General features: G+C 47.2%; 1 protein-coding gene across 2 annotated transcripts; it reads right to left on the reverse strand.

Moving 5' to 3' along the window:
* Positions 1-1,444: 1,444 nt before the first annotated feature.
* LOC138372386 (probable thiopurine S-methyltransferase) lies at positions 1,445-20,157 on the reverse strand. 2 transcript variants are annotated; one of them, XM_069337746.1, is made up of 7 exons: positions 19,999-20,157; positions 15,785-16,007; positions 13,277-13,398; positions 10,960-11,086; positions 9,612-9,739; positions 6,849-6,979; positions 1,445-1,679 (listed from the first exon to the last, which is right to left on the reverse strand). In XM_069337746.1, the coding sequence occupies exons 2-7, from the start codon at positions 15,983-15,985 to the stop codon at positions 1,570-1,572; spliced, it is 819 nt and encodes a 272-aa protein (XP_069193847.1). In that variant the 5' UTR covers positions 15,986-16,007; positions 19,999-20,157; the 3' UTR covers positions 1,445-1,569. The 2 variants fall into 2 exon arrangements, with proteins under 2 accessions (XP_069193847.1, XP_069193848.1); XM_069337747.1 differs by having other exon boundaries at positions 15,785-16,023; positions 19,999-20,104.
* Positions 20,158-25,776: the final 5,619 nt, after the last annotated feature.

Here is a 25,776-nt window from a genome sequence, read left to right on the forward strand (position 1 = left end):
CAAAATCTAAATCTAAAATTTAAATCTATAAGGCAGGTCACAGAGCCAGCCAGCCGGCCTCCAGGACCTTGGTGATCTAGGCTTGAGCGACCAGGGAATCATCACCTCACCGAATTCATCATTTTCCGCAAAACTCAAAATCAAAACCATAGAATCGTTTTGAAAATGCGACCAATGGATTGCATATTGCATTTCTTTGCTTAACTCTTTCTTTCCTAATCTAATCTTTGATCATTTCTTTACTAATAATCTACTTCATTAACTCCGTACCAGATCTTCCTGCTTCATCAATATTAAGGCCTTAAAAGCCATATTTACCTCGATACAGCCAACTTAAATATTAAAAAATCATCATGTTCGCTCAACATGTTATTAAGAAAAATGAGTTGATGAGCAAGTAATAATAATTATAGTGAGCGTAATAAGAAATGGATATTAAAATATATTCGTATTTTTTTCCCTATTTGTCCGGATATATTTTTGTTTATTTGTTTAAGCTGTTGGAAGATTACTATCCAATCACTATGTAGATACTCTTCTGTCTGCAATGTCATCAGGATGTTGGATAACTACTGAACAGAGACCTTCCTGAATCAGGATGTTGGATATCTACTGGAGAGAGAGAGAGAGAGGGAGGGAGAGGGAGAGGGAGAGAGAGAGAGAGAGAGAGAGAGAGAGAGAGAGAGAGAGAGAGAGAGAGAGAGAGAGAGAGAGAGAGAGAGAGAGAGAGAGAGAGAGAGAGAGAGAGAGAGAGGGAGAGGGAGATATATATCTGCCTGTATAAGGATGTTGAATATCTGCTGGAGAGAGAGATCTGCCTGCATTATCAGAAGCATATAGGATATGTAAGCATGCGAGCTATCCTACCTTATCAGGATGTAGTATACCCGCGGAGATGGGTACAGAGGAATAATTAGCCAGTGTATCGTCAGGACACATGATTCCCACTGAGGCTACACATAACTGAATTGTCAAGAGAATGTAGATATCCATAGATTGGTGATGTTCCCTGCAGTGTAGGATATCAACAGCTGTGCAATATGCCGTTATTCACGTCAGGATGTAGGATATCCAAAGACACGAGTGTAGGATATCCAAAGACACGAGTGTAGGATATCAGATCTTCCTCTTGTATTACCAGTATGAATGACATTCCAGAACATATCCTTCCTGTTATCAATAAGATAATCGATATCCCAGGATCTCCTTTGTGATCTGTTTCATCAACTCTGTACCAGACCTGCTTCATCAACTGGATGAACCCAACACCAAACTTGCTGGTTGGTCAGTAAGGTATTGTGGTGGTCTTAATAACCCTCCAGAGGTTGACAGGTCTTAAGCCCAACACCAAACTTGCTGGTTGGTCAGTAAGGTATTGTGGTGGTCTTAATAACCCTCCAGAGGTTGACAGGTCTTAAGCCCAACACCAAACCAATACTAAAAATGCAAATCAATATGTATATTTAAGCTATAGCAATACAGGAATGGTATATGTACACATACATTATAATGAAATTTAAATAATTCCTTGACGAATATGGAGTTTTGAGTCCTGAAGGATGATTCTAGCTACTTCGAGTCCTTAGGAACCATAAGGATATGGCTATCAAACAGGGAATCCACCCCCCATGCCTCGCTGATGTCCAGAGTCTTCAAGACCAGCATGTCCCTGGATGGTCCTGTGGGTTGGGATTTGGGGTATGCAATTAGTACTGTGATTTAATAATTTGTAAAAATCCTTTGAAATGTAATTTATTAATGGTGATTAGATGTATTAAAGTTCCCAAATGGTAAAGGAAATTGTAATTGGGGGCTTAATAACATTCTTAAATACTGAACTTACTAAGAAACCAATGTAATTATATTTTTTATAAATATTATTAGTTTATTATTATTTTTGTAAATATAAGTTGGTCATATCTACACGGACATATTAAACCAACTATGTGTACAAGAAAATGTAGCTATTACTTGGTACAAAATTACAGCAATAAATACAGCAACTAACAGATGAGTAAAGGAAACTAGCACTGTTTACAGTCATTCAAGGCTAAGTGTAATGTGATTACAAGAAAGTAAGTATTTATCAAAAGAAGCCACCAAACAGGGAAGGCTGTGTAGCACCATCAAATGTGCGGAATAATCAGAGGGCGCCTGATTATCACCAAGGATGACAATACAAGAACAGAAACGCATAAGGCGAACGATATCAAAAGTATCCGAGTCACCAAGAATTCTATCGAGGGACAGGCGACCGCGAGGGGCGGTCGGAAAGCAAGACACACGCTCGTCCTGGAAGTCAGGACATTCAAGAAGGACATGCACGACCGTAAGAGGGACAATGCAATTTGGACAATAAGGAGCAGGGCGGCACTCCATTAAGTGACCATGAGTTAAGCGAGTATGGCCAATATGCAACCTCGCCAGAGCCGTTTCCCATCGCCGGTTACAGTGGTAGGAGGACGGCCATAAGGACACAACTCTTAAGAGTATGCAGTTTGTTACTAGTAACAGAAGACTAACAAGCCAGCCAACAGATAAGGATGGAGGAATGAATAACTGGGTAAAAATCGGAATAAGGAATACTTTTACGAGAGATGGGGCTAGAGCATACAGCTTCCCTAGCAGCAGCATCCGCACACTCGTTTAAAGAGACACCAATATGGCTGGAAACCCTGCAAACTCAACTGACTTACCCTGCAAAGGGTAAGATCGTCGACATAGAGAGAGAAGACGCCAGAAGGAAGTGAGGAAAGAAGACCTTAGAGGGCAATTAGAAAAAGAATAGTGCTCAGAACACTACCTTGGGACACACCTTCATATTGCTGGAAAGAGGCAGAGAGAGCGGTACCAAGGCGCACCCGAAAGGAACGACGAGAGAGGAAGCTTTGGAGAAAGTGAAGGAGATTACCACGAAGGCCAAAAGAATGAAGTTGGGACAGAATATGATATCGCTAAGTGGTGTCTTAAGCCTTTTCCAGGTCAAAATGGACGACAATAACGGAGGTCTTCGCAGCAAAAGCATTATGAATATAGACCTCTAAGTTCCCCAGGACACCTGTTGTGCTGCAGCACTTGAGGAAACCAAATTGAGAAGGGGAGAGGTGGTGATAGTGTTCTAAGAACCACATCAGACGAACGTTAACCATACGTTCAAAGAGTTTGCAGACACAACTCGTGAGGGCAATAGGGCGAAAGTCCTTAGGGGAAGTTTCCAGAGACCCTGGTTTTCGAACAGGGAGGACAACGGCATCGAGCGAGTCCTCAGGGACTGACGACGACTCCCAGATCCGATTATACAGGCTCAATAAATACTGAGACGTGCACGGAAGGAGATGGCGAAGCATCTCATAATGAATGCCATCGGAGCCTGCTGCCGTAGAACTGCAGAGGGCCAGGGCACCTTACCTTGAGGTTACCTTGAGGTGCTTCTGGGGCTTAGCGTCCCTGCGGCCCGGTCGTCGACCAGGCCTCCTGGTTGCTGGACTGATCAACCAGGCTGTTGGACGCGGCTGCTCGCAGCCTGACGTATGAGTCACAGCCTGGTTGATCAGGTATCCTTTAGAGGTGCTTATCCAGTTCTCTCTTGAACACTGTGAGGGTTATGTTAGTTATGCCCCTTATGTGTAGCGGAAACGTGTTGAACAGTCTCGGGCCTCTGATGTTGATAGAGTTCTTTCTCAGAGTACCTGTTGCACCTCCGCTTTTCAACGGGGGTATTCTGCACATCCTGCCATGTCTTCTGGTCTCATGTGATGTTATTTCTGTGTGCAGGTTTGGGATCAGCCCCTCTAATATTTTCCATGTGTAAATTATTATGTATCTCTCCCGCCTGCGCTCAAGGGAGTACATATTTAGGCTCTTTAGTCGGTCCCAATAGTTTAGGTGTTTTACTGAGTGGATTCTAGCAGTAAAGGATCTCTTCACGCTCTCCAGGTCAGCAATTTCTCCAGCTTTGAAAGGGGCTGTCATTGTGCAGCAGTAGTCCACTCTAGAGAGCACAAGCGTTTTGAAGTGTCATCATCGGTATAGCATCTCTAGTGTGAAAAGTTCTTGTTATCCAACCTGTTATTTTTCTTGCAGTTGTGACGGATACTTTATTGTGTTCTTTAAAGGTAAGGTCTTCCGACATGAGTACACCCAGATCCTTTACATTGCCTTTACGTTCTATGTTATGATTTGCCCGAGTTTTGTACGTGGTTTCCGTTTTTATATTTTCATTTTTTCCATAGCGCATGAGCTGGAACTTATCTTCGTTAAACACCATATTATTTTCTGTAGCCCATAGAAAGACCTGATCTACATCTGATTGGAGGTTTGCCGTGTCCTTCTACTCTCATGAAGATAGACTCAGAGGTGGGGGGGGGGGGCCAAGGAAAAAAGCGAAGCCTTCTTTCCCGACGGGGAGGAGGAAGGAGACGAGCCAGGCTTACGGTCCTGACTCAAAGAGACAGGTGTTCCAGCACCAACATACTGGGCAACAGGCTCAAGCGTCTCAACAGGAGAAGAACAACGAAAGCAAACAACACGATGATCGCTAGGAGAGTGATGGACACCAGCCCGCACAGACAGGCGGCATGGAGAGCTAAGAGATGGAGGAGAAAGATGGGAAGGAGGATCGGAGGGAGATGAGAAAGAAGATACAGGAGACATGGGTAGATTGGGTAGAAAGAAGGGGGAACCCCACACAGAGAGCCAGAAGGGGGACCCTTTTGGACAGAACGTAAAAGAACTGGGGAGGAGGTAGTGGGCGTATCTGGGTCTAAGGCCTGGAAATGGTTGCGAGACTGAGGAAGGTGGGAAGGACGAGGAGAGGAAGAGCGCAACACTCGAGCATAAGAGACGCCAGTGAAAGGGGGGAGACGGCGGACTTGGCGCCTCGCCTCAGTAAAAGACAACGTTCCCGGTTCTTCAAGTTGAGGATGGCTGCCTCAAGTTTGTAATGTATACACGCGGGGGGGAGAAGGTAGGGTGGGCCTCACCGCAATAGAGGCAGCAAGCCTGGGGAGAAGAGCCCTCCAACTTAGAGTGACCTTCGTCCCCACACAAGGGACAGAGTACTGGAGCATCAGAGGGCACCATGCCCAAACCTCCAGCACTTATTACAGAGCCGAGGAGAGGGAATGTACTCCTGAACGGAGCACCTGCCACCAGCAGAAATGACAGGGCAGAAGGGTCCGACCATAAAAGGTAATTTTCACAACCCGTAGGGGCTGACGACGATGATCACGACGGGTACGAATAAACGTGTCCACCTGGAGGACAGAATGGCCCTGGGCTTCAAGGATATGCTCGATATCTTCGTGGCAGTCCTTTGGATTCCTAACACTGGTTGCATCATGGTGTGGGAGGAGAATAGTGCCAACACTGGCGTTTAACCGAGCGCCGCCCACCAAGCCCCCTCATGACAACAATGGACCGGACAGGGAGGGGGAAAAGGTGCAGTAGTCACAATGAGAGACCGAGCCATGTCAGACCGAGCCATGTCAGGAGACGAGGAGTTCACCACTGGGGGCTTGGGACTCGACCCTACCACAGAGGAGGGATGGAAGCGGGAGGAAGTAGTCTGGTCTGGGCCCAATGTAGCGGGGGCTACAGAGCCCGGTCTTCCAACACAGTCCGACTTGGGGGGGTGGGGGGGTTTTGGTTGCCCACCCCACGAGCCTGAGAAGTTATAAGAGGATCATTATTCAGCGACAGAAACGAGGCGGTAATACTTTCATTCACGAATGAGCCCCCACACCCACCATAAACCCACAATTAGAGAATAGGACACCCAACAAGAGACAGGCTGGGCCCCCAAAGGATGAGTTGTGAGTATACGCCCCACAATCCGTGGAACCGTTAGTCCATCGAGATCGGGTTAGCGACGAAAGAAGGATTGACAATAAAAGCGTCCTCTCGCTCGTGACATTGGGTACCACAGTTCTACGGGTGAGAGAGTGTGCCTCCCCAAACACCTGGGCATCAAAACAGAAGATGTCCGAAATAATAATCAAGACTGGCAAAAGGTCGACTGGCAATGATAAGTAGAAAGGAAAAGAGGGGGGGGGGAGAAAATGAAACATAAGAAAAAGGAAAAGACTTCCAGCATAATTAGTGAAGACAGCAGCAGGAGCATAAGGCCCCAAAAGGTCAGAGGACTGACCCATGGAGCATCACACTCCGGCAGCCGCCCACCAAGACCCCTCACGATAACGGGCTAGAAAGGGAAGGGGTACTAACATTTCAGTTAACCCAGCTCTATGTATGAAGCTAAATATATATTATTTAGTCCTTTCTAAATACGTTAAATGAAGTAAGTAAGTAATTATCAAAAGAAGGCACCAAACTGAGAAGGCTATGTAGACGTTAAATGAAAGTCATCGCCATATTGAGTGACATTCAAGAACAATTTATCACACGAAGGAAGATTTACAGATGCACGATGTTAAGGGCTTCAACCATCTACATCTAGTTTTCACCATGTACCTGGTATATTATTATATAGCGTCAGGCATTAACTACTATTGGTTTGTTTTATCATACTCGCCTTGCGTTCCTTCCACGCCTTCATTTACTCCTTTTGACATTTCATCTTTGAGGGCCTTTTTGTTTTTCTCTTTCATGCATTTATTTTTATTTCCTGTTTTAATATAGTTAAATCATTCCATTCTTATTTTGTACTTATTCTGTCCTCTTCTCCTCGCATCTCTTATCGTTTATAAAATCCGAGAACTCCCCCTTTCCCTCATCTTTACTACACTTTGGCCTTCTTCCCCATCTTTACAACATCTCACCTTCTTAGTCCAAGCAGTTCTACGTTCATTCTGACTTTACTGAAGTTATTTCATCTACTTTACTCTTACCGAACTCGAGCTTGACGGTTCTGAAGGAGATGGAGTGAGGGAGCCCAGGGGTGGGTGCAGGTCCATCATGGCACACCTCCAGGAAGTACCTGCAGTCCTCCTTCATCGCCTCCTTCACCACCTCCAGGTACCTGCCAACACAAGGACGTCACTAGAGGTACACAATGACCTCCCAACACCACCTCCAGGTACCTGCCAACACAAGGACGTCACTAGAGGTACACAGTGACCTCCCAACACCACCTCCAGGTACCTGCCAACACAAGGACGTCACTAGAGGTACACAGTGACCTCCCAACACCACCTCCAGGTACCTGCCAACACAAGGACGTCACTAGAGGTACACAGTGACCTCCCAACACCACCTCCAGGTACCTGCCAACACAAGGACGTCACTAGAGGTACACAGTGACCTCCCAACACCACCTCCAGGTACCTGCCAACACAAGGACGTCACTAGAGGTACACAGTGACCTCCCAACACCACCTCCAGGTACCTGCCAACACAAGGACATCACTAGAGGTACACAGTGACCTCCCAACACCACCTCCAGGTACCTGCCAACACAAGGACGTCACTAGAGGTACACAGTGACCTCCCAACACCACCTCCAGGTACCTGCCAACACAAGGACGTCACTAGAGGTACACAGTGACCTCCCAACACCACCTCCAGGTACCTGCCAACACAAGGACGTCACTAGAGGTACACAGTGACCTCCCAACACCACCTCCAGGTACCTGCCAACACAAGGACGTCACTAGAGGTACACAGTGACCTCCCAACACCACCTCCAGGTACCTGCCAACACAAGGACGTCACTAGAGGTACACAGTGACCTCCCAACACCACCTCCAGGTACCTGCCAACACAAGGACGTCACTAGAGGTACACAGTGACCTCCCAACACCACCTCCAGGTACCTGCCAACACAAGGACATCACTAGAGGTACACAGTGACCTCCCAACACCACCTCCAGGTACCTGCCAACACAAGGACGTCACTAGAGGTACACAGTGGCCTCCCAACACCACCTCCAGGTACCTGCCAACACAAGGACGTCACTAGAGGTACACAGTGGCCTCCCAACACCACCTCCAGGTACCTGCCAACACAAGGACGTCACTAGAGGTACACAGTGGCCTCCCAACACCACCTCCAGGTACCTGCCAACACAAGGACGTCACTAGAGGTACACAGTGGCCTCCCAACACCACCTCCAGGTACCTGCCAACACAAGGATGTCACTAGAGGTACACAGTGACCTCCCAACACCACCTCCAGGTACCTGCCAACACAAGGACGTCACTAGAGGTACACAGTGGCCTCCCAACACCACCTCCAGGTACCTGCCAACACAAGGACGTCACTAGAGGTACACAGTGGCCTCCCAACACCACCTCCAGGTACCTGCCAACACAAGGACGTCACTAGAGGTACACAGTGGCCTCCCAACACCACCTCCAGGTACCTGCCAACACAAGGACGTCACTAGAGGTACACAGTGGCCTCCCAACACCACCTCCAGGTACCTGCCAACACAAGGACGTCACTAGAGGTACACAGTGGCCTCCCAACACCACCTCCAGGTACCTGCCAACACAAGGACGTCACTAGAGGTACACAGTGGCCTCCCAACACCACCTCCAGGTACCTGCCAACACAAGGACGTCACTAGAGGTACACAGTGGCCTCCCAACACCACCTCCAGGTACCTGCCAACACAAGGACGTCACTAGAGGTACACAGTGGCCTCCCAACACCACCTCCAGGTACCTGCCAACACAAGGACGTCACTAGAGGTACACAGTGGCCTCCCAACACCACCTCCAGGTACCTGCCAACACAAGGACGTCACTAGAGGTACACAGTGGCCTCCCAACACCACCTCCAGGTACCTGCCAACACAAGGATGTCACTAGACTAACCGCTGACTCTTATTTAAAGAACCTGTTCATTGAATGCTCTCAGGGACAATAATTATGGAAAGGTCTATCTAAACTAAGTCGAATGGTATTTTTAGACGTAGTTGTATAATATATATATAAGCAGTCGGTACTAGACTTTGGTGTAGTACCGACTACATTGGCGTTTGCCTTTCCATTGGAACCTGCTGCATGGGTAACAGCTTCTTCCCCGTATCAAGCTATCCTGGCTGTGTGCCCTAGAGAGGCCACTCCAGACCGACAACCAGAGCACAACTCCATAGTCTCCTGAGACTGATGGATGCCTACTACTAAACTATACCACATTAATTAACTAAACCATAGATGATAGTGGGAACTAATTAACAGTCACAGCAGCTTCCTGTTCAGATTTGACGTGTGTCAGATGACCTAAGCTGACGTCCAGTTTTTTGTTTTTCAACTTTTTGTTTGACAGCTTAAATATCAGCTTCAGGAGCTGATACAGCTTAAATACTAGCTTCAGGAGCTGATACAGCTTAAATAAAAGCTTCAGGAGCTGATACAGCTTAAATAAAAGCTTCAGGAGCTGATACAGCTTAAATAAAAGCTTCAGGAATTGAATTAACGTGTCTGGCTGCTTAAGGCTTACATTCCATTTTTTTTATTTTCCCCATTTTTTGTTTACCAGCTGTTTTAATTTAACGCGAAAATGTATTAATTGTGGCTTTGTGGTGGTCTTTCTTGTAGGGTCGACGTTCGATCCCCAATGTCTTACCTTCCTAGGACATCGGAAATTAGGCCATAGGAGGTTGTTCCCTAACTGCGCCCCCCCCCCTTATCCTCAGGTGACCTACCGGAGCCTGTCGCCCGGCCGGATGGCGGTGTAGGCGCCCCAGTCGAAGACAGCGTCAAAGTTGCCCAGGGCTCCTGGCGGCACCTTGGTCACATCGCACACATACACCTGCAGGCGGCCGTCACTGCTCTGCGGGAGGAGGGAAGAGTGACAGAGTCCTGTCTGTTGACGACCACAGACAAGGTGGGTGATTATCCTGTCTGCTGCTGAGCACAGTGTCTCTGGGTGATGGATTAGTGAGAGCGATGACGATGGATTGGTGAGTGTCTGGTGGTGATGGATTAGCGGGAGGATTTACCCTGGTTATATTAAACATTTACAAAAGTGAACGACAGCTTCCTTATATACAGAGCAATAGTCTCGTAAGGGTATTATTAACCCTGCCTAGGCCTATAACAGGTACCATATGGTCAAACGTACAAAAATGGACTGTCGTAGACAACATGCTTCATACCTGGTTGATGGGGTTCTGGGAGTTCTTCTACTGCCCAAGCCCGGCCCGAGGCCAGGCTTGACTTGTGAGAGTTTGGTCCACCAGGCTGTTGCTTGGAGCGGCCCACAGGCCCACATACCCACCACAGCCCGGTTGGTCCGGCACTCCTTGAAGAAAACAATCTAGTTTCCTCTTGAAGATGTCCACGGTTGTTCCGGCATCAATGTCCATGTTCTGTATTATTTTGTAGAGGCACGACCAATGCCAAAACCCAAAGCTAAATATTCCAAGGCCTAGTGTAGCTCATATATGTACTATATTAGGCCTAAGATAGCGTACAATAAGCTGGAAATTACTTTACGCATTAAACACGTTTGGTTAAAAACAAAAAAGTACCTTTTTATTTTTTTTAGTATGTCGTTTGCCATTTTGTATGATATTCAGCGATACAAAAGGTGACTCTGTACAAGTCCAACAGTACATGCTGTGTACGTTTGACAAAATAGTTGCTGCAAAAAATATCATTACTGTAGTAAGAGATCACGTCTTTCTCCAAAGTTATGAATTTTCTCCAAAAAATTCGGTTTTCGGAGGTAGAGATCCATTATGAGGATTTGGTCCGTTATTAAGAGGAATCCGGTACACAGAGGTCCGATCTTTTTGGAGACGTTCCACTAAGCTCTTCCGATCCATAACCATCTCTACCACTCGTGCTCAACCACTTGGGGTGGACGGTAGAGCGACGGTCTCGCTTCATGCAGGTTCAATCCCCGACCGTCCACAAGTGGTTGGGCACCATTCCTTTTTCTCTCCGTCCTATCCCAAATCTTTATCCTGGTCCCTTCCCCGTGCTATATAGTGGTAATGGCTTGGTGCTTTCGCCCCCTGATAGTTCCCTTCCCTCCACCACCCATACCTTGTAGAGCTTCCCGAAGGCAAGGTCCTCGGTGGCGTGCTGGAGATCGGGGTACAGGTCGAAGAACTGCTTGACTGGCTTCTCCACTCCCTCCAAGCCCACCACGGTGTTGCCTCTGTCGTACAACCTGACGAAGGAGGAACTGGTTACTCAGAGTAAGTCGCAATAACGCAGCTAAAAATTTGACACCCTCGAACCCACACATCTGAAAATAAAATGGACGTTTTGGTCCGTCCTAGATCCTCATGTGACGACGTTCCGGTCCGTCCTGGACCCTTATGTGACGACGTTCCGGTCCATCCTGGACCCTCATGTGACGACGTTCCGGTCCATCCTGGACCCTCATGTGACGACGTTCCGGTCCGTCCTGGACCCTTATGTGACGACGTTCCGGTCCATCCTGGACCCTTATGTGACGACGTTCCAGTCCATCCTGGACCCTTATGTGACGACGTTCCGGTCCGTCCTGGACCCTTATGTGACGACGTTCCGGTCCATCCTGGACCCTTATGTGACGACGTTCCGGTCCATCCTGGACCCTCATGTGACGACGTTCCGGTCCATCCTGGACCCTTATGTGACGACGTTCCGGTCCGTCCTGGACCCTTATGTGACGACGTTCCGGTCCGTCCTGGACCCTTATGTGACGACGTTCCGGTCCGTCCTGGACCCTTATGTGACGACGTTCCGGTCCGTCCTAGACCCTTATGTGACGACGTTTCGGTCCGTCCTGGACCCTTATGTGACGACGTTCCGGTCCGTCCTGGACCCTTATGTGGGGACGTTCCGATCCGTCCTGGACCCTTATGTGACGACGTTTTAGTCCGTCCTGGACCCTTATGTGACGACGTTCCGGTCCGTCCTGGACCCTTATGTGACGACGTTCCGGTCCGTCCTGGACCCTTATGTGACGACGTTCCGGTCCGTCCTGGACCCTTATGTGACGACGTTCCGGTCCGTCCTGGACCCTTATGTGACGACGTTCCGGTCCGTCCTGGACCCTTATGTGACGACGTTCCGGTCCGTCCTGGACCCTTATGTGACGACGTTCCGGTCCGTCCTGGACCCTTATGTGACGACGTTCAGGTCCGTCCTGGACCCTTATGTGGCGACGTTCCGGTCCGTCCTGGACCCTTATGTGGCGACGTTCCGGTCCGTCCTGGACCCTTATGTGACGACGTTCCGGTCCGTCCTGGACCCTTATGTGACGACGTTCCGGTCCGTCCTGGACCCTTATGTGACGACGTTCAGGTCCGTCCTGGACCCTTATGTGGCGACGTTCCGGTCCGTCCTGGACCCTTATGTGGCGACGTTCCGGTCCGTCCTGGACCCTTATGTGGGTACGTTCCGGTCCGTCCTGGACCCTTATGTGGGGACGTTCCGGTCCGTCCTGGACCTGGACACGACTTGATAATGAAGCAAAATGTCATCACTTCATTCCCCGAAGTGTGGGTTGAGTGTGTTGACTAATTTACCCCGGATGAGCAGCGACGCCTCCTCCTATCTGACATTTTCCTCATGTTAACAAATGAGCAGGAAAATCATACCCATTTCAGTAAGATAATTAAGGAATGTGTAAGAAATACTACGCCTCAAGATGAAGGTTTCATAGCGCATGTGTTCAATAAATGATACATATAGCAGCCATGACACCTTACAACGTGATCTGGGACAATCATACTTATTGCTGTGACAATCATACTTATTGCTGGGACAATCATACAATTATTGCTCTAATTTGTGTTTTTAAATCTGCCATATCATACAGTATCTATAGTTATCATTACGATCTACGGTCTGTAGATCCGAGTAGCTCTTGCCCACATTACAGATAGGTACTCTGATTAACTACGACTGGTAAATCACATCTAATAAAGTTGTTAAATCACATAAACTACGTCTTCACAATAACAGGCTTAAGAACCACAGTATAATCATGCTACGATCACGGAGGACTAGCCTAGACCCCGCGTTCTGACTTAGAGGTCTCTGCTTACCAAAATACAATTAAACAAGTTACATAAAACAAATGACAAATTATTTTGTGTGTGTATCTATGTCCCTCTAGGACGCCTATGCCAGTGAATGACTTCTAGGTGAGCAAAGGCATCAGGTGTAAGGAAACGTACCCCTAATTCTCGCCTTGCACGGGAATTGAACCCGGGACCATTCTGTTGAGAGCTGTCTGCATTGACCAATCCCATTAAATAATAAACCAATAGCAAATACATAAATCTCGCATAACGCCAACATAGTGTTTGAAAAACAGGAAAACCTGTTTATGGAAAGAGAAGGGATACGAGACAGACTAACTCACCAGCGGAGGTCGGGCGACCTGCCACACAGGGGTACCAGCACTCTTCCAGGCTCCGAGGGTAGGAGCTCCTTCACGTGCTCCACCAGCTCAGCTGACGGATGTCCCTTCGACCCGCTCCAGGGCTGGCAGGGAGTAGTTGTAAGAGTTAAGTCAGGTAGATATGGTAAGAGTTGATGGGGAATTGTGAAGTGCACGGGAGAGTTAGGACTCCCAACCCACACAGCTGAGGATAAAGCCAGAGGCGAGTTGACCAGACCACACACTAGAAGTTGAAGGGACGAGACGTTTCGGTCCGTCCTGGACCATTCTCAAGTCGATTGTGAAGAGGAGGTAGAGACAGGCAATAAATAGGCAAGAGAGAGCTGAGGAGGAAAGTAAGGTGTAGGGGATAGTAGTAATAATGAGAACTGCAGAAGGCCTATTGGCCCATACGAGGCAGCTCCTATTAAAACCACCGAAGGAGATAGTAATAGGAATAAGAAGAGGATGGCAAGGGAGCGTAGGAGAAGACAATGAACAGAAAAAGGGGAGAAGAGAGAAAGAAAAGGAAAGAGAAAGAAAGATAAATGGAAGGGGTAAGCTTATGTTAAGTCACGTTTGTTAGAAAGATTACTGCATTTGAGTATATACTGTGAAAGGGAAGAGTCCACAGCAACAAAGCCAGGACTCAAGTTCATGTTGGGTACATTGTGTATTAGAGCCGATTCTACAAGACGGCGTCTGTGTAGAGTAGAGGCAGGAAAGATTAACGCCAGAGGCGAGATTTTAAATCATGTTATAAAAGTCCAGGATAGCTAAACGTTGCCACATAAGGGTCCAGGACAGCTAAACGTTGCCACATAAGGGCCCAGGACAGCTAAATGTTGCCACATAAGGGTTCAGGACAGCTAAACCTTGCCACATAAGGGTCTAGGACAGCTAAATGTTGCCACATAAGGGTTCAGGACAGCTAAACGTTGCCACATAAGGGTTCAGGACAGCTAAACGTTGCCACATAAGGGTCTAGGACAGCTAAACGTTGCCACATAAGGGTCCAGGACAGCTAAACGTTGCCACATAAGGGTCCAGGACAGCTAAACGTTGCCACATAAGGGTCCAGGACAGCTAAACCTTGCCACATAACGTTTAGCTGTCCTGGACAGTTACGTGACAACTTTTAGCTGTCCTGGACACTTAGGTGACAAAGGTCCAGGACAGAAACTGGACATCAATGATCTCTAAACTAAGCTCTTCACATGTATAGTGACCTACATTCAGTAGTCATTTGCCTATCAAGCATCCTAGCTGCACCCATCCAGTGACAAGGTCACGCACCTGTACACCTGTGACACTGTTACACCTGACAGTGTGTTTACCTGTAACACTGTTACATAGTGTTACAAGGTAACGACCTATAACACTATGTAACAATGTCCCCCCCCCCCCCTTGTTCTAATTCTTTATGCCTCCAAGGTATAGAAAGTGGCTGTTATTTCCCCTCTCAAACTCTGCTTTGACCTTTGACCCCAAGATAGCCGAGGGAAGAACTGTTGAAGGCTGGCAACTCCTTATCCAGATAAGAGCAGCCTCGTTATCTAGATAACGAACATGACACGGCCAGGACAGGGTGAGAAAGCTACCATCATTCTCCAGAAGCTAAATTAATACTTATTGACGGCTTCAGTATCAGCATTGTAACACACTAGAAGGTGAAGGGACGACGACGTTTCGGTCCGTCCTGGACCATTCTCAAGTCGATTGTGTCGACTTGAGAATGGTCCAGGACGGACCGAAACGTCATCGTCCCTTCACCTTCTAGTGTGTGGTCTGGTCCTCATACTTTAGCCACGTTATTGTGACTCATCGCCTGCACTGTAACACACGTTATAGAGATGAGTGTTACATAGCGCAACACTCCTTACAGAGTACAATTTAAAATCATTGTTTTGCATTGAATTTATTTGGATAATATTAATATAATTTGTTTCTGAATAAACACTGAAGCTCATTGATATTTGTAAGTACTGGCATGAGGTCCCTTGGTAATCTTTTATTTTCACGCAGTAAGTCAAAATAACGCGGCGGAATATTTGACACTCGACCCACATATCACAAAATAAAGGAACTGACAAGGTTTCGGTCCGTTTTGGACCATTATCAAGTGGTGTGATAATGGTCCGAAACGTCAGTTCCTCTATTTTCTGATTGTGGGTTGAGTGTCTTCTAATTTAAGGATTGAATAAATTGTTCTTAAAAGGGTTTCATATGACGTAATTTCATGTCTTTCAGTCAACTTCACTTCACTTCTCACTACCTTCCGATTTCTATATTTTAAGCAATAAATTACAATGTAATAAAAGTGAGATCGCCGGAGTGTTTCAAGCGTTGGTTAGACATAAGAGTAAATCTGGGTGGGTGATAAATAGGAGCTGCCTCACATAGGGCAAAAGGTGTTCTGTATTTTCCGATATGCCATCACTCATTTGCACCTTTCCTGCCATAAATATAGTGACAAAAGCCTTAACTCACCCACTTCTCATAGAGATGAGCCCAGTTGACCAAACTCCACTCCAGCTGTTGCAGTAGAGGGTCCTTCTTCATTTCAGAGACGGCGTGGTTGTTGAGGCCTTTAGCGTGGCTGTTGAGGCCTTTAGCGTGGTTACACTGCACGTCCTCCTCCTCCCCCCCTGGGTGAGCACCGTGGTGGTGGTGGTGGTGGGCGGCGTTCATGGTTCTCTATTGTAAAGATGTTCTGGAATTCAATATAACTTAAATTCAACCATTAGAAGTTGCTGACAACAATGAAGAGGATTGGTCGCATCAAGTTTCATAAATAAGTGGATAACGAGTAAGTAATTATCAAAAAAGGCCCCAAGCCAGGAAGGCTATGTAGCACCATCAAATGTGCGGGATATTCAAAAGGTGCTAAATATCACTAACGATGTCAACACGAGAACAAAGCACACAAGGCGAACGATATCAAATGCATCTGATTCACCAAGGATACTATCGAAGGACAAGTGACCGCGAGGGACGGTCAGGAAGCAAGACACACGAAGGAAGCAAGTGTCCGTGAGTTAAGCGTGTATCGCCAATACATAACCTTGCCAGAGCTGTTTCCCACCGCCGGTTACGGTGGTAGGAGGAAGGCCATGGGGACACACAACCCTTAAGAGCACGCAGCTTGTTACCAGTAACAGAAGACCAACGACCCTGCCAACGGGCAAGGATTGAGGAATGATTAACTGGGTAGAAGTCGGAAAAAGGAATACCTTTACGGGAGATGGGACAAGTGCGGGTAGTCTCTTTAGGGGGAGTGTCCGCATGCTCATTTAAGGACACGCCAAAATGGCTGCAAACCCAGCAAAACTCCACTGTCTTAAACCTGCTGAAGATAAGAAACAGCCATTGTTGAATTTCGACTACCACAGGATGGACTGGATTAAAGGACTAAGAGCCATGAGGGGACTGCAAGAGTCAACAACAACAAAGGAAGATTGACTGCGAGAAAGCAGTTGAAGAGCATACAAAATAGCATAAAGTTCTGCCGTGAAGACGCTAGTCTCCGGAGGCAGGCGACACACACAGGTGTGGTCAGGAAAAACAACAGAGTAGCCAACACCGTCTGCAGACTTAGACCCATCGGTGAAGATGGATATGGAGCGGGAGTGTGAAGACAAGTGTTCAGTGAAAAGCGTTTCAGAACTGTAGGAGTGGTAAAAGCTTAAGTCATGTGGGTCAGGGCTGTACAAAACTTAGGAAAGGGGGGGACCCTCCACGGGGGCAAGGATAGAATGACACGAGGAGAAATATTGCTGACACGAACCGAAGAGAACCTTGCAAGCAAGACAACCGCACAGAAAAAAGTACGAGGTGAAAGGGAACAGGGACGACAGGAGGGGTAAAGGTCAAAGAACAGCATAAGCGAGAGTGAGGGTGCTGTAGGGGCCATACAAGGTAGTGATCACGGCGATCCTGTAGAGACAGGACGCCGGTTTTAACATACAGGCTGAAGGTAGGAGTCGAACGTAAGGCACCAGAGCTGAGGCGCAACCCAGTATGGTGCAGAGCATCAAGACGGCAAAGGGTAGAGGGAGAAGCAGACGAGTAAGCAAGACAACCATAATCAAATTTAGACAGCATGAGAGGAATGTAAAGAGCGGTGTGTACCTATCAGCTCCAAGAAGTATAGGAAAAGACCTGAATTAAGTTAAAGGCCGTAGAGCATTCAACACGGAGGTAAGAGATATGGGGCGACTAAGACAAAGGAGTGTCAAAGAATAACCCCAAAAGCTTATCTCTGTACACAAGAGGGTGACCATAAAGTGACAGGGGGGGGGGGGGGACGAAGAACGACCTGCTTCTGAGTAAAAAGTTATAGCTCAAGCTTTAGTTGTAGAGAACCTGAAGCCATGATTGGTGGCCGAGGACGACACGGCATCAACGGCAAGTTGAAGCCACCGTTGGAGGGAAGGCGAATCATCACCACGACAACAAAGGCTAAAATCGTCAACATACAGAGCTGAGATGATGTCAGAGGGAAGAGAGAAGACCATTGATGGCAACCAGGAAAAAGAGTACAGCCCAGAACACAACCTTGGGGTACACCATCGTATTGCAAAAATAGAGGCAGAGAGAGCAGTACCAAGCCTCACAATAAAGGAACGACTAGAGAGGAAGCTTTGTAGCAAGAGAAAGAGACTACCACGAAGACCACCAGAACAGTTGGGACAGAATGTGGTATCGCCAGGTAGTGTCATATGCCTTTTCCAGGTAAAAAAGGACAGCAACAACGGAGGTCTTAGCAGCAAATGCAGTACGAATATAGACCTCCAACTTCAACAAGACATTAGTTGTGTTGCGACACTTGCAAAAGCCAAATTGAGAAGGGAAGAAGTGGTGATAGTGTTCCAAGAACCACAGCATATGGTCATTGACCATACATTCAAAGAGATTGCAGACAACTCGTGAAGGCAATGAAAAACGAACTTTCAACAATGGGTATTCATACCCATTGTTGAAAGTTCGTTTTTATGGGTATTCAATGAGTATTCATACCCATTGTTGAAAGTTCGTTTTTCACCTCATCCACCTCACCCAAATGTAGATATAAACCTCGAAGATGTGTAAGCTCTATTCAGTTTCAGTTGTGTGTTTGTAAACTAAAGTCTTTGAAAATGTAATAAGTTTTACGAAACGCGCTCAAGTATCGCGTCAGACTAGAAATAAAAATGAATTTTGGAGAATTGATCTTTGAATTACCATCAACAGTGAAAAGAAACATAAGAAAGATAGAGAAAATTCGTGTAAGAATTATTAATCTTACTTTTTCGGCCATATTTAATAATATATGTCTACAGGAAAGACTGCTACCAAAATATACTAAAATATATATATATATATATATATATGCAGAATAACCACATATGAAAAATAGAAAATGCTTAACGCGTTTTCGGCTAATTCGCCTTCATCAGAGCAAAGTAGAATCAATTTGATTCTACTTTGCTCTGATGAAGGCGAATTAGCCGAAAACGCGTTAAGCATTTTCTATTTTTCATATGTGGTTATTCTGCATACTTGGATCAGTGTTTTTGTGATCATTGTTGCATATATATATATATATATATATATATATATATATATATATATATATATATATATATATATATATATATATATATATATATATATGTCGTACCTACTAGCCAGAACTCACTTCTCAGCCTACTATTCAAGGCCCGATTTGCCTAATAAGCCAAGTTTTCATGAATTAATATATTTACTATAATTTTTTTCTTATGAAATGATAAAGCAACCCTTTTCTCTATGTATGAGGTCAATTTTTTTTATTGGAGTAAAAATTAACGTAGATATATGACCGAACCTAACCAACCCTACCTAACCTAACCTAACCTATATTTATAGGTAAGATTAGGTTAGGTAGCCAAAACAAGCTAGGTTAGGTTAGGTTAGGTAGGTTAGGTAGACGAAAAAACATTAATTCATGAAAACTTGGCTTATTAGGCAAATCGGGCCTTGAATAGTAGGCCGAGAAGTGCGTTCTGGCTATTAGGTACGACATATATATATATATATATATATATATATATATATATATATATATATATATATATTAGTACACGTTAGACTCTTATATCTAGTCACCCCCCCCCCCCCACAAGGGACTCAGGATGCAACCCCACAAACTCCCAGGTACCTATTTACTGGTAGGTGAACAGAGGCATTAGGAAACGCACCCAACTACCGGGAACGTTGTCTATCTAAACTAACCAATTTCCTGACAACTTGTAATGTGGTAATCATGTCTCGCCTAATTCTTCTGTCTTCCAGCGACGTGAGGTTCAATTCAAGGAGCCCTTCCAAGTAACTCAAACCCCTTCGGTCTGGTACTAGTCAAGTGTCATACAGTTTGAACCTTCATCAACTTGGTCTTATGTGTGACAACAGACCGGTGTGGACCAGGCTGGGGCCGTGAACCTGCATCGATTCTCAACAGGATTTATACTCCCTTCAGAAATGCATACTCTGTTGTGTACGTTTTCTTTGACATTACCCATTATTTGACATTACTGTACTGCAATAATGCATCATAATGGGAGGGGCACATAAAAAACGGGAAATTCAGACAAATAGGAATCATGCAATAGGCTACAACAATTAGCAACACAATAGGTTACCTCACTATTGGTTTGTTGCACTAATGTACTTAAGTAGCCTACCTGAGCCAGAGGGCATCAATATTGCAGGGAACAGGAGGAAACGTCGAGTGAGAGAGAGAGAGAGAGGAGCGTGACTCCTCCTCCTCCGGGTGTTGTTGGTACACTGACACAGAAAACGGGGACTTAGCACATTGTTTACATCGTGACTCGGCAAACCTTTATGGTGTAACCTTGAAGCTGCGACTAGATACCGCCAGAGAGCCTCACTTCCTCACGATGACTACGCCAGCCCGTCCTCCAAACAAAGAACATAAACTAAAGTCCATTCCATGCACCCGCCAACATAGGATATATAATCTTGATGAATGAAAAACGGTTTACGCACGACTCACAACTGATGACGTCCGAACACTTCCGGAACAAGTTTTTTTTTTTTTTTTTTTTTTTTTTTTTTTTTTTTTTTTTTTTTTTTTTTTTTTTTTTTTTTGAGATATATACAAGAGTTGTTACATTCTTGTACAGCCACTAGTACGCGTAGCGTTTCGGGCAAGTCCTTAATCCTATGGTCCCTGGAATACGATCCCCTGCCGCGAAGAATCGTTTTTTCATCCAAGTACACATTTTACTGTTGCGTTAAACAGAGGCTACAGTTAAGGAATTACGCCCAGTAAATCCTCCCCTGCCAGGATACGAACCCATGACATAGCGCTCGCGGAACGCCAGGCGAGTGTCTTACCACTACACCACGGAGACTGCCGTGGTGCTTCACTGACGACTTTTTTTCGAACCACAACGCTGTAAATGCTTCACCCACGTACTACAAATACAAATAATCGCCAACAGAACCTAAACACATAACCTAACTTATGCCTAAATATGCACACTATGCTATTATAATATTAATTTATATTTGAGAAAATTTCCGTTTTCAATGAACAGATTATTATTATTATCAACATCTTTATTGACAAAATTAATTACAATTTTGCCTAATCTGAGGATTTTGATAGTCTTATTAAAGTGAGGATAATGCTGGTATTCACTGTCACGCAGGACAGAGGGTCATACACAAGACAATAGGTCTAAACTGTAGGCTGAAGCACATATATATCACGGTTACAATCAATGTTTTAATGTATGGATATGTGAAAACAACTTTCTACTGTGCACTGCCACACAAGGGCAGGGATGGGTTCATAAGTGATGCAGCTTAGAAGTAATATAAATAAAAATTGTTCTTCATTCTTTAAAATGGACAAGCAAATTTTGGATAAATTGTTAGGATGTCGTCCAGAACACCTGAGTCAATAAAATAGTTACACAGTTGGTGGTACAATAGGCCAGGAGGTCTAAAGTCCTTTACGGTTTCACATTCAACAATATAGTGTTCTAGTGAATGCATTAGAGGTTTATCACAGAGTTTACAATCTGAGTATTCTGGTAGTGGCTCAGCCTCACTAACCTGCCAGATGTGTCTATTGCCAAGGCGAATTCGCGCAATGACTACATCACATTGCCTGGTCCGGTTACTGTGCTGACCATACAAATACCTATTATTACAAAACTTGTCATAACTTTTAATACTGCAGCTTTCAGGTCTCTGTGCATTTCTTAGTTCTTCTAAATCTGAATTAATTTCTTTAATTTGTATGTTTCTAATAACTGCATTAGATAGTCTGTCATGTTCACAGAAAACGGTACCATCCGTTTTCTATGTGCGGCGGCTCAGACGCCAGGAGGAGATAAACAACAGAGAGCGTACAGGACGCCCGCCAAGCTTGGAAGCTGCTAGTCTTGTATCAGTTCAAGTATTAAAGTCAATAACCAAGCAATGGCTTTATATCAACCCTACAACCAAGACTTCCTCAGTAACACACAACACCACATAGTCCAAAGTCATAATCAATGTTTTCTTTCCTGCAAGCTTCATTGGCCAATTGATCTACAAAGTTATGTTTCCCAACTCCAACATGGGATGGGATCCACACAAATTTTATTCAAGAGTTATTATCATTGGCAAAAATTACATTCCATTTAATATTACAAGCTACTTCAGACATACAATGTGATGGGTTATTTAAGGACTGCAGAGCACTTTTAGAGTCACAGAAAATAACTCCACCACCATTGAGCTTAAGGTATTCAGTGGCTAGATAAATGCCCAATAGCTCGGTCTGTGTCGTGCTTGCCCAGTTGTTCAATCTCTGTGTACTAGTCATGATCATTTCATTCCCTTTATACACTGCACATGCACAACCTGTTCTACCAGTGCCTAACTGCACAGAGCCATCAGTAAAGGCATAGGATTCAGTCGGTTTGCATGATAAAATTTATGAATGCCTCTGTGGGGTCGACCTCTGGATGGAATAGACTTAGAGTCGAGGACGGGTTGGTTTACTGGGAAGTGAGGTCTAGCTCCTTAGGCCCTGATTACTATATAGCCTTTTCGTACCTGTTCCGTTACAATTTAAATATTATCATGTTCGAATTCTTTGTCGAATCTGACCTTAGGGTGAAGTTAAAGGTGGCTTCCACATCTATTTTTTGTGCACTTCACGTGTTAGGCGCTTGTTCAGAGGGTACGAATATTTCCTATAATTTCTTACACATTTGCAGACAGTCTTCAGAAACCTGATTTAGGTTTTAAACGATGTTCTTACGTGTCTTAATACTTGCTGGTTGGTCAGTAAGGTATTGTGGTGGTCTTAATAACCCTCCAGAGGTTGATAGGCCTTAAGTCCAACACCAAACTTGCTGGTTGGTCAGTAAGGTATTGTGGTGGTCTTAATAACCCTCCAGAGGTTGATAGGCCTTAAGTCCAACACCAAACTTGCTGGTTGGTCAGTAAGGTTTTGTGGTGGTCTTAATAACCCTCCAGAGGTTGATAGGCAGTAAGTCCAACACCAAACTTGCTGGTTGGTCAGTAAGGTTTTGTGGTGGTCTTAATAACCCTCCAGAGGTTGATAGGCCTTAAGTCCAACACCAAACTTGCTGGTTGGTCAGTAAGGTATTGTGGTGGTCTTAATAACCCTCCAGAGGTTGATAGGCCTTAAGTCCAACACCAAACTTGCTGGTTGGTCAGTAAGGTATTGTTGAAGTTTACCTCAATATCCCCGAAACATCCCGATATATGGTCAGGACTACAACACAACAAACCAGACACGACAGGGCTCATCTCACCAAGACGTATCAAATAATAACCCAGACAATTTGTTGTTTTTTTAAGTTTAATGAAACTTCCGATTGATTCTAACTCCTACGTCGCAGATTCTCCTGCCGTCTCCCCTTAAAATACATTTTCTTTGATGATAAAATTCCAGTTTTCTATCACAAACTCTCTTAAGCATCCTTGAGCCTGACAATGCAGAGTGATCAATTACAACAAAACCATTTTACCTCGCAATTATACACAATTACATCAACTCACGCTTAAGATAATCACTATATTACTTATTTCTCAACTAAATCCTGCACATACTCAGTGCTGGCAAGAGAGTGGAACAAAATAATATACATTTTCAACAACAAATCATTCAGGCATCGCCATTGTTGATTACGTAAATAAACCAGACTGTTGATTGTTCTCCGGATGTATTATACAACAACCATAAGAGGCTGTTGTATAATACAACTCTTGGAAATATGGCCTATGTGTATTATCTTGTATCTCTATGTTGTATTATTGTGTCTGTGGGTGAGGGGGGGATGGTGTGAGGGTGGTGGGGGAGAGTGTGAGGGTGTGGGGGGGAGAGGGTGTGAGGGTGGTGGGGGAGAGGGTGTGAGGGTGGTGGAGGAGAGGTGGTGGTGGAGAGGGTGTGAGGGTGGTGGTGGGGGAGAGGGTGTGAGGGTGGTGGTGGGGGAGAGGGTGTGAGGGTGGTGGGGGAGAGGGTGTGAGGGTGGTGGGGGAGAGGGTGTGAGGGTGGTGGGGGAGAGGGTGTGAGGGTGGTGGGGGAGGGTGTGAGGGTGGTGGTGGAGAGGGTGTGAGGGTGGTGGGGGAGAGGGTGTGAGGGTGGTGGGGGAGAGGGTGTGAGGGTGGTGGGGGAGAGGGTGTGAGGGTGGTGGGGGAGAGGGTGTGAGGGTGGTGGTGGGGGAGAGGGTGTGAGGGTGGTGGTGGAGAGGGTGTGAGGGTGGTGGGGGAGAGGGTGTGAGGGTGGTGGTGGGGGAGAGGGTGTGAGGGTGGTGGTGGGGGAGAGGGTGTGAGGGTGGTGGTGGGGGAGAGGGTGTGAGGGTGGTGGGGGAGAGGGTGTGAGGGTGGTGGGGGAGAGGGTGTGAGGGTGGTGGGGGAGAGGGTGTGAGGGTGGTGGGGGAGGGTGTGAGGGTGGTGGTGGAGAGGGTGTGAGGGTGGTGGGGGAGAGGGTGTGAGGGTGGTGGGGGAGAGGGTGTGAGGGTGGTGGGGGAGAGGGTGTGAGGGTGGTGGGGGAGAGGGTGTGAGGGTGGTGGTGGGGGAGAGGGTGTGAGGGTGGTGGTGGAGAGGGTGTGAGGGTGGTGGGGGAGAGGGTGTGAGGGTGGTGGTGGGGGAGAGGGTGTGAGGGTGGTGGTGGGGGAGAGGGTGTGAGGGTGGTGGTGGGGGAGAGGGTGTGAGGGTGGTGGGGGAGAGGGTGTGAGGGTGGTGGGGGAGAGGGTGTGAGGGTGGTGGGGGAGAGGGTGTGAGGGTGGTGGGGGAGGGTGTGAGGGTGGTGGTGGAGAGGGTGTGAGGGTGGTGGGGGAGAGGGTGTGAGGGTGGTGGGGGAGAGGGTGTGAGGGTGGTGGGGGAGAGGGTGTGAGGGTGGTGGGGGAGAGGGTGTGAGGGTGGTGGGGGAGAGGGTGTGATGGTGGTGGGGGAGAGGGTGTGAGGGTGGTGGGGGAGAGGGTGTGAGGGTGGTGGGGGAGAGGGTGTGATGGTGGTGGGGGAGAGGGTGTGAGGGTGGTGGGGGAGAGGGTGTGAGGGTGGTGGGGGAGAGGGTGTGAGGGTGGTGGGGGAGAGTGTGTGAGGGTGGTGGGGGAGAGGGTGTGAGGGTGGTGGGGGAGAGTGTGTGAGGGTGGTGGGGGAGAGGGTGTGAGGGTGGTGGGGGAGAGGGTGTGATGGTGGTGGGGGAGAGGGTGTGAGGGTGGTGGGGGAGAGGGTGTGATGGTGGTGGGGGAGAGGGTGTGATGGTGGTGGGGGAGAGGGTGTGAGGGTGGTGGGGGAGAGGGTGTGAGGGTGGTGGGGGAGAGGGTGTGATGGTGGTGGGGGAGAGGGTGTGAGGGTGGTGGGGGAGAGGGTGTGAGGGTGGTGGGGGAGAGGGTGTGAGGGTGGTGGGGGAGAGTGTGTGAGGGTGGTGGGGGAGAGGGTGTGAGGGTGGTGGGGGAGAGTGTGTGAGGGTGGTGGGGGAGAGGGTGTGAGGGTGGTGGGGGAGAGGGTGTGATGGTGGTGGGGGAGAGGGTGTGAGGGTGGTGGGGGAGAGGGTGTGATGGTGGTGGGGGAGAGGGTGTGATGGTGGTGGGGGAGAGGGTGTGAGGGTGGTGGGGGAGAGGGTGTGAGGGTGGTGGGGGAGAGGGTGTGATGGTGGTGGGGGAGAGGGTGTGAGGGTGGTGGGGGAGAGGGTGTGAGGGTGGTGGGGGAGAGGGTGTGAGGGTGGGGGGGGGGAGAGGGTGTGAGGGTGGTGGGGGAGAGGGTGTGAGGGTGGGGGGAGAGGGTGGTGGGGGAGAGGGTGTGAGGGTGGTGGTAGAGAGTGTGTGAGGGTGGTGGGGGAGAGAGTGTGAGGGTAGAGGGAGAGGGTGTGAGGGTGGGGGGGGAGAGGGTGTGAGGGTGGGGGGGGGGGGAGAGGGTGTGAGGGTGGTGGGGGAGAGGTTGTGAGGGTGGTGGTGGAGAGGGTGTGA

The sequence above is a fragment of the Procambarus clarkii genome, chromosome 38, assembly GCF_040958095.1.
Source record: "Procambarus clarkii isolate CNS0578487 chromosome 38, FALCON_Pclarkii_2.0, whole genome shotgun sequence".
NCBI lineage: Eukaryota > Metazoa > Arthropoda > Malacostraca > Decapoda > Cambaridae > Procambarus > Procambarus clarkii.

Coding starts and splice junctions, on each gene's coding strand:
- LOC138372386 (XM_069337746.1), bottom strand. CDS start 15,985: ATGAACGCCGCCCACCACCACCACCACCACGGTGCTCACCCAGGGGGG. Junction 9,740..10,959: donor CCTTCGGGAAGCTCTACAAG/GTATGGGTGGTG, acceptor CTCCTCCCGCAG/AGCAGTGACGGCCGCCTGCA. Junction 6,980..9,611: donor CGGCCGGGCGACAGGCTCCG/GTAGGTCACCTG, acceptor TTGTGTTGGCAG/GTACCTGGAGGTGGTGAAGG.